Below are 10000 nucleotides of genomic sequence, written 5' to 3'. Positions count from 1 at the left end.
GTTCGAGACGTATGAATAAACTTATATCGAAGAGTCCAGCGTTTACTTTCTTCTAAACAGTGGTTCTTTGACTCCACCTCTTTACGAATATATATACGTACACAGGTACACATACACAAGTGTACATGTATAGAAGGATTATTCTTCATAATTAACATGGAGTTCCAATTTTTTCTTGTTCTATTAAAGTATGAGTATCAGTAATAGTCTCATGTAACAGCATCATGCAGTATCGATATTCTCTTCTACATTATTTTCTTTAGTAAATGAAGATTGTAGTCCTTGTTTCCAGTATTATCATTATGTATGTATTCCTCATCAATACTTAACCAATAAACTTCCTACAAGAAATAGTTAACTTAAAATAAAAAATTATGTTACTAAAATACATAAAAAAATCAAAGTACTTAAATGCACTTAAAAACCAAAACTCCTGTATTACTAATAATCGTTCTATTGTTTTCGTACATGTAGTTGTTTATAGAAAAAATAGCAACAAAGTCTTCCCCTGAATAACTATCTTAAAGAAACAAGTAATTTTCTTATATTGTCATCATGCGGAATTTAGATACGGACCCACCATGACTTGGCCACTTATGACCCACAATATTTGGGCAGGTGATTTTTTTTTTTTTTTTTTTTTTTTTTCCTGCCAATATTCATTTTGTTCTTCACATTTTATGTTTACTGTCCCCTAGTTTTTAATCATAGAGAACTAAATTGAAATGTTTTAGTCAATCTATAATACTTCTGTTTTCATGTGTATTTTCTAAGCTAAATGAAATAAGTGGATCTTAAGCATAATTTTTTCAGTCCCTTTTTTCATATATACTATTTCCCAGTATTTGATTGGGGTGTAATAGCACTTGATTTTTATTTAATGCTTACCTTACTATATATACAATATCAAACATTCTGCTTGCACTTACATGAAAACATTTGTCCCATTTTGATTCACGTGAACAGATTCATCAGCCTGAGACAGAAGGCTTATCCTACTTGACTCAGGACCAGTGGGAGATCGACCGTGGCACTTTGACCTTGAGTGAGGTACTTGGTAAAGGGCAATTCGGAGAAGTCTGGAAGGCTTACTGGAACAAGACCACTCCAGTCGCGATAAAGAAGATGATACCAGGCAAGAATTTTTATAAAGACTATGATAGCTACATAGAAACATAAGAACGTAGGAATGAGGGAGACTGTAAGAGACCATAAGACCTACACCATTTGTTCGCTTATGTCTTATCCTTTGAGTTTTGGTTTCCATATAACGCTACATTCTCTGCCATTTTCATTTCCATGCTAATAAAAAACTACATAGCTTTATTCTCTCTTTCTCCCTCTCTTTCTTACGCACTATGAATGTGTATACCGGTATATGTATATATGTATATACATATATATATATATACATATATATATATATATATATATATATATATATATATATATATATACATATATTTCAACAAAAACCCACTGTGTTGGATAAGAAGAAATGAAATAAAGATTCCATATATTTCGATCACGGACTGTGATCCTCTTCAGTGGAATACAGAGTAGAGGAACAAAAGGCATGTCTTATAAACAGTAAAAGAAGGAACATGGATAGGACTCAGGTAGCGTCTAATGCTTTGCGGGGCAGGTCACCCACCTTCACCAGAGATGGTAGTAATTTGTTGACTGCCCAGGTGGTAATGCAGTCGATCATTTACCAAATTGGAGAGAAACTGAAGTGCTATATAAAGGTTTTGATAAATTCACTAGAAGAATTGTTGAATCAGCATATATTTAAACTAATAATTCATCGAATCATCGAGGAGGGTTTATCAATTTAGCTAAACAAACTAGTATTTTAATTCTAAAACACGCCAGAAAAACGACCTTTCCCAAGTGACCGAAAAGGTAATTAGATTTAGTACATAAACTTCAATTGCAGTTCTACATACACTCTCTGAAGAAGTTCTACGCGAACGAAACGTTAGAGTGTTTAGGGTTCCGAGCCTTCCCCTGTGTTTATGTTCTCCATCATCCAAATAATTTGTCTAAAATACTTATCAATATGAATATATGTATATATTCACTATAAACCCACTATCGGAGAAATAATGACAGAAGTACAGGGAAACTGTATATTTCGACTACTATCTGTAGTCCTCTTCAGCAGAATGCTTACAAGAAGTTAAGGTACAAGTATATATGAGGAAGTGAGGGGTACATAAAAGGGGATGGGGAAAGTGGGGGAACTCAGGTTACATGCCCTTGAAATGGTTGGGTCAAGGAAGGACAGTTGGTGGTATTTTGTCCGACCGCTCTTGACATTATTTTGTTGACCGCTAACTTCGTAATACAATCTGGGGGCCACTGAGCTTTTGAGGTATTAAAGTTAGATAATGTTTTATTAGAGAGGATTCTACAATTTTCCTTCGATAGCTACAGTGTGATATAAAAATAATTGATGCATTATCCCAATCTAATCTATGGTCTTTTTGGCTTGCATGAAGGAACACAGCGGAGTTAACTTGTCCATATTTCATGTAGTTTTTATGTTCCTTTAATCTCGTGGACAAATCCCTGCCAGTTTGGCCCCAGTAGACATCATCACAGTCTTTACAAGGCAATCTATGTACCCCGGAGTTTTGGTCCACATCATCCCTCCGGTGTACATATACTACCTTTCTAAAAATGCTGTTTGGATAATTGTAAATAAGTTTGATTTGGTTATTAGGTAGAAGTTTGGAGACCGAGTTGATGGATTCATTAAATGGTACAATGATGTTATTGTTACCCCATTTAAACTTCTCCCTGGAGTTATTTGGTTTATAGAAATTGGATTTGGCTTTATGTAGGGCTTTCTTTAAAAACCATTCCGGATAACCTACGTTAGAGAATTGTTTATTGATGATGTCAAATTCTATTTGCAAGAATTGTGGACTACAAATCCTAAGGGCTCTGAGATATAGGCCCGATGCAACACTAGATTTAATATTATCCGGATGGTGGCTAAAAAAGTGTAGGTAATTTCCTGTGTGGGTAGGCTTCCTATACACATTTTATCCAATCTTTATCCCTTTTGTCTTTAAACTCCCTACATCTTTTGTTGTACCAAAACTTTACATATCATTTTTCTTGTTATTATCATGGAACATACTTTTCCACTTCTTCTTTATAAGTTTTTGTCAAAATTTTCTATTTCTCTTCTACTGTTGTTTCCTCCTTGTGTATTCTTTCCCAGTCTGCTTTTTGAAAAAAAAAATCTTATTTTATCTAAATTTGTTTTTCCATACATCAATCTTCCCTTTCTATATTGTTCGTTTTTTCCGTGTATATTTCGTCATTTAGTTCCAGTTCAACCAATATATGGTCATTTTTACTTATTGGTGTCTTATAATCAATCTTGTTCACTATTTCAGGTTCTGATGTGATTATTAGGTCCAATCTCGATGGTTCTTCCTCATTTTTATGCCTAGCATTTTCTTGTATCCATTGCGTCATTGTTTGTTCTATAATCACATCAAGTGGTCTCCACCCTTCACTGTCATCTCTTCCCAGCAGATTTCTTTACAATTAAAGTCACCCATTATAACTATTCTTCCTCCATCTTCCATAATCTTATTTAGTGCTATCCATGTGCATTCTAACATATTTTTGTGTCCTCTCTCTTCCAACGAAGCCGTTTAAGGAGGCACATAATTTACCACAAACTTTCTGCTCTTCCCATCCCTTCCCATCATAATTATCTCCACTCTATTCTTTCCATATGTGACATTCCTCACGTTTATATCCTTCTTAGTCAGGAACATAACTCAACCCTCTTGTTTTACCTCTTTGTTTCTTATCCAATAATTATATGCACTATGTCCTACACTGTTGGGTGGTAATGGACCTTTCAAACTTTGTATCCATAATTCCCATTATGTCAGGTTCTTTTTCCTTCGGGTAATCTTTCAGTTTATTCACTCATGTTATCAATCCATCTATATTTGAGTAGGTAACTTTTAATTTTCTGTTACCTTCATCCTGTTTTCTGTTTCCCTTCTGTTTTTTCTCTCCTACGAACCATTTCCTCACTTTCATATCCACTACTCTCCAATAGAATTTTCTTTGTTCATCTTCTAATATCTTGTTTACTTTTTCCTACTCCTCCTTTACTCTTGTAGTCCTATTTAGATTATGCTTCTCTTCCATTCGTAATATAATTATACATTTTATCCGCTAAATCTCTTACTATATTCTCCTTCTCTCCCATCACTTTAATAAATGTATCCTTGGTTTGTTCTTTCATCTATTGTTTCACTATATTTCTAAATTCAATTTTGTTGTTTTCTTGGACTTTTCTCCAACCCTGTACTTCTTTTGCTATGGACTCTTTATTCTCTTTATTATTATTCTACAGTATAATTCCACCTTCTCATCCTTTACTTCTTTTATTTTCTTTTTAATTATTTTTTCTTTGTTTAGGTTTTGGTTCTTCTTCTTTAGTTCTTCCAATATATCAACTCTTTGTGTAATCCGTGTAAGTTGACTGAACCTAACCTTCTAGTGTTTGTTAATTTTCTCTAGTTTTTACTCTAGACTTGCTAATCGAGGGAGGCTGTCATCTCCTCCCTCATTAAATACTTGGATATAATTATCTTCAGCTTCCATTGCGCTGCTCTTATCTATATTTTTAATTTTTACATTTCTACTAAGCTCCTCGACTTCACTTCTATTTTTTGCGCATTTCTTGTTGACATTCCTTCTGACTTCCGGGGCCCGTTCGTCCCCTTCCTCATTTCCTTCCATTTTCCTCAGTAATCCCTCCCTTTCTCCTTTTTCTTTACATTCCCATTACACCACGAGCTTTCCCCTTCCCCACTAATACAACACAGGTACTCTCTTGTCGTTGAGATTCAGGAAATTTGATGTTTCTCCTGGAGTTCTAAACTTTGCTGTCACTTCGACTGTCGTGTGTGCAAGCGTGCGTGCGTGCGCGCGCGCGCGCGTGTGTGTGTGTGTGTGTGTGTGTGTGTGTTTATGTTTACAATGTATATGTATGTATATATATATATATATATATATATATATATATACATATATATATAATATGTATATTTGTATGAGTATATATGTATACATGTATATATGTATATATTTATATATGTATACATATACACATGTATATATATACATATATATGTATATATGTGTTTGTATATGTGTATGTGTATATATGAGAGAAATTCGCTAGTAACAGTGACATTAATCTGATCATTTTTATGACAGTCGAGTGGGTAAATGCACTGTGAAGGTAATTTTACTGGTGGCTGAAAGCAGTTTGTTTGAATCTTGTGACTGTCATAAAAATGATCATATGTATATATATATATATATATATATATATATATATATATGTATATATATGTATATATATATATATGTATATATATATATATATATGTGTGTGTGTGTATATGTATACATTTGCGTGTGTATATGAGTATATATCTACATATGTTATATATCTATATATATATGTGAGGTTCCTTTATAACTTTGGTTCTCAACTTTTTTTTTACCATGCCCCTGATGTTCCCTTTGTGGTAATATACAATTGTTATCATTTGAAAAAATAAACTCCCCTTCAGCTGAAAAAAGCATAAAACTTAGGTTTTAAACCACTTCAAAAGAACAAGGCATCAACAAAAAATAAAAAACAAAACAAACTGAATAAAAAAAATATATATATACCCAGACTTCCTCAGTTTTCCTCACTTGCCCCCCCTCCTTAAAGATCATATTACCCAAATGAAAAACCGAATTGCCCACATTGAGAAGCACTGCCTTGTAATCTCTATTCCCATGCAAGTTATCTGTCTGACAATAAGATACAATGGAGCTCCCTGACGAGTTTCATATCAATAAATCTAAAAATTTAGTCGACAACTAAGCTATGCCGGATCTGTTTCTAAATACATATTAACTTGGATTTATTCATAAACTATCATAAGAATAACATCTTTGATATTAAACAAAGACATCTGATCAGTAATTGTTGTTTTTAATGTCTAGATGAGTCAGCGGAAACGTTTTTCTTTTGAAAACAAAGTCTGTATTTAAAAAAGTTCCATGACAATACTGCTTAACCAAGTTATTTTATTCTAAATCGGTGTTATTGGTGAGCAACAACAGGAAAAGAAAATTCATTTATATATATATATACATATATATATATATATACACACACATATATATATATATATATACATATATATGCATATTATATATACTTGTATACATATACATATATATATATATTTATACATATATATATACATATATATATATATATATATATATATATATATGTGTGTGTGTGTGTGTGTGTGTATGTGTGTGTGTGTGTGTGTGTGTGTGTGTGTGTGTGTGTGTGTGTGTGTGTGTGTGTGTGTGTGTGTGTGTGTGTGTGTGTGTGTGTGTGTGTGTGTGTGTGTGAGTGTGTGTGTGTGTGTGTGTGTGTGTGTGTGTGTGTGTGTGTGTGTGTGTGTGTGTGTGTGTGTGTGTGTGTGTGTGTGTGTTTGTGTGTGTATGTGTGTGTGTGTGTGTGTGTGTGTGTGTGTGTGTGTGTGTGTGTGTGTGTGTGTGTGTGTGTGTGTGTGTGTGTATTTTACATGAAGGGGAGCTATGCTCGGGGTGTCCCGTCTCCATATCTCGTTTTATCTAGCCTGTTTTTAAATTCGTGTATCGTTTTTGCACACACCACCTTCTCATCTAACCTGATCCAAACGTCTATTTTCTTTTTGGGGAAAGCTGTTTTTTCAGGCCTCTTCTATAATTGTCTTTCTTGATTTGATTTTCATGTTCTCTTGTATTTCTACAATCTCATTTTATTAGATATTCTCTTCCAATAATTTCCATGTCTTTCATGATTCTATAAAAAGTTATCAAGTCTCCTCTTTCTCTTCTTTCTCTTTCTCTTCTAATGTCTGTAACTCAAGTTTTGCCAGCCTCTCCTCATATGACAGTTCTGAGAGCGTTGGTGCCAATTTCGTAATTACTCTTTGCATTCTTTCAAGTTTTATTATACATTTTTTTTTTTTTTTGGTACTTGGTGACCACATCGTCGCTGCATACTCCAATTTTGGTCTTATCAAAGTGACTAGTATTTTCTTCACCATTTCTTCGTCCAGGTATGTAAATGCCACTTTGATTGATCTTATTAAATTATAAGTTTCTTCATTTTTTTTATGTTTCTCAGGTGACACATTACACAACGTAACATTTTTTTCAAAAGTTTTGTTTATTGTATTTTTTTTTTAGAGTTTATTAATCCATTTTTCCATTTTTCCTGCTGATTTCAAATATGCAATTATTTTTTCTGTAACATCGACCGTTATAGAAATACACATAATCTAAATGTTGCCATGTATATTTTGGTTTTGTGATGTGGTCTGCTACTAAATGTTTATCTAATTTTCTCTTTCAGATCAATGACTGAACTATTTACCTGTTAAGATGGCTACTAGAGGATGTGAAAATTCTCCTGATACATTTTGCTATGTGTGTGGTTATTATATTGGGAAAAACAAGTACTACATAAGATCGTGAGAGGTGCTAAAGTGTGGATAGCGTACAGACTCTATTTCGGAATGCCCATGGGTGACCAGGACAAGCCATGGGCACCTCATGTGATATGTGGAAGCTGCCGATCTACTCTAGAAGGATGGCTGAGAGGTACAGGAAGGGTAATGCCTTTTGCCATTCCTAGAATATGAAGAGAGCCGAAGAACCATCACGACGACTGCTACTTTTGTATGATTGATGTGACGAAGTACAGGAAAGTGAAAGGAAGACAAGCTCTGCAGTATCCAGACATACCATCATCTAGAGCACCTGTCCCACATGATGATAGCTTACCAGTACCACAACTACCAGAAAATGCAAGTTTATTTTTATCATACTCTCTTTACTTTTAATTAACTTCAATATTAAGTACTTAATATACATTCACTTTCCTAAAGATATATGGAATACTAATGCTATTCGTCTTTGTTGAAGTTGCTATATTTAGTTATTTCTTTCTTTCCAAATGGAAGATGCAATGGAAATTTCATCTGAAGGGTCAGCAGGTAGCAGCAGCCATGAAATGGGAGACGAAGATTTCGCACCAAGAACGACTTCGGAGCCTCACTTTCCAAGTCAGAGTGAGCTAGATGACTTAATCAGAGACTTAGGTCTTACTTAGTCAGGAGCTGAGCTTCTTACATCAAGGATGAAAGAATGGAATCTACTAGGAGAAGACTGCAGGACATCTGTGTACCGGAAACGAAAACGGAAACTGGAAACTGGAAAGAGCGATGACGAAAGTTGAAAGAGAAGCTTGGTGTTCATTTCATGATGTAGTTCGTGGATTCCTAGGAAATCACAAGGACCCTAATTATAAACAAATAGTGGCAAAGCTTATTGAGAACTTCAGGAAACTTGGTTGTCGTATGTCCTTGAAGATACATTTCTTGCATTCTCACCTAGATTTCTTCCCCGAAAACTTGGGGGCTGTCAGTGAGGAGCATGGCGAGAGATTTCATCAGGATATCGCAACTATGGAAAGAAGATATCAAGGACGATGGAATACTGCTATGATGGGAGATTACATATGGTCACTAGTCATAAAAGACGAAAGCATGCATTCTAGAAAATCTCGATCGTCAAAGCACTTCTAATCATGAGAAGAGTCATCAAAACACTTGCAGTGCAAAGTTGTGTTGTTTATTTTGTTCTTACTAATATTGTAGCTCTTAAATACACTTCATATGGTGCATTCTCACCTAGATTTCTTCCCCGAAAACTTGGGGGCTGTCAGTGAGGAGCATGGCGAGAGATTTCATCAGGATATCGGAACTATGGAAAGAAGATATCAAGGACGATGGAATACTGCTATGATGGGAGATTACATATGGTCACTAGTCAGAAAAGACGAAAGCATGCATTCTAGAAAATCTCGATCGTCAAAGCACTTCTAATCACGAGAAGAGTCATCAAAACACTTGCAGTGCAAAGTTGTGTTGTTTATTTTGTTCTTACTAATATTGTAGCTCTTAAATACACTTCATATTATGAAAAAAAATACTAGGTGTTGTATAATTATCCTTAGAATGCTAAAGTAGATTGAATCAATTAACTACTGTAGAGAAAGGTTGCGTATATAACAATAAAATATAAAATCAAGAATAAAGAAAGAAATGTCGATATTACGTCAAAACTAATGTGATATTTGGATTCAGTGACACGAAATACATATATGAACATGAAAAAATACAAATAAACAAAACATGTGTTACATTGTGTTATTCATAATAACTTTTCCTTCCCTCAATGAACTGCTTATTAGACTATGTATTTTGCCTATTAGTTCGTTCCTGCATTCTCTCAAAATCCAGTTTGCCATTTCATTTGGACCACGGGGTTTTCTAACATCGAGATTACTCAAGTGATTCATTATTTCATTCCTTGTTACTTCTACCTCTTTCGTAGGGGGGATTCTACTCTCTCATTCGACATCTCTAAGTTGTTTGTTCTCCCTCGCAAACACTGATTTTAAATGCTTGTTCATAATATCTACCATTTCTATTTCCTTTGTGTATTCAACTCTTCCTTGTCGTAGTTTCAATAATTCTTGTTTGTTTTTCAGTTTGCTATTTACAAATCTATAAAATAGTTTTGGTTGATTTTTACATTTTTTATGACATCCTTTTCGTATTTTCTCTTATCTCATCTGAGCACTTGTACATATTCCTTTTTCTATAACCAGTATATACTTATATTTATCCATTTTTCATTTTTTTTTTACTTTCTTCTATTTTATCGAGTCTATATCCCTTTTATCTTTTAACTCGCTACATCTTTTGTTGTACCAACATTCTACATATCCTTTTTCTTGTTTTTGTCTTGGAACATACTTTTCCACTCCTTCCTTATAATTTTTTATCAAAAATTTCCGTTTCTCTTCTACTGTTGTTTCCTC

General features: G+C 34.0%; 1 protein-coding gene across 3 annotated transcripts in view; it reads left to right on the top strand.

The window, feature by feature from the left end:
• Src42A (Tyrosine-protein kinase Src42A) overlaps positions 1-10000 on the top strand; it is a 57830-nt gene that overhangs the window by 35731 nt on the left and 12099 nt on the right. For all 3 annotated transcript variants that reach the window (XM_076188383.1, XM_076188381.1, XM_076188382.1), the window contains exon 6: positions 967-1135. In XM_076188383.1, coding sequence (XP_076044498.1) covers positions 967-1135 — 169 coding nt within the window. The remainder of the gene's footprint in view (positions 1-966; positions 1136-10000) is intronic.

Source organism: Oratosquilla oratoria, chromosome 7, assembly GCF_046742065.1.
Source record: "Oratosquilla oratoria isolate Oo_2021 chromosome 7, ASM4674206v1, whole genome shotgun sequence".
NCBI classification, from domain to species: Eukaryota; Metazoa; Arthropoda; class Malacostraca; order Stomatopoda; family Squillidae; genus Oratosquilla; species Oratosquilla oratoria.
This window is presented reverse-complemented; position numbering and strand designations above follow the sequence as displayed.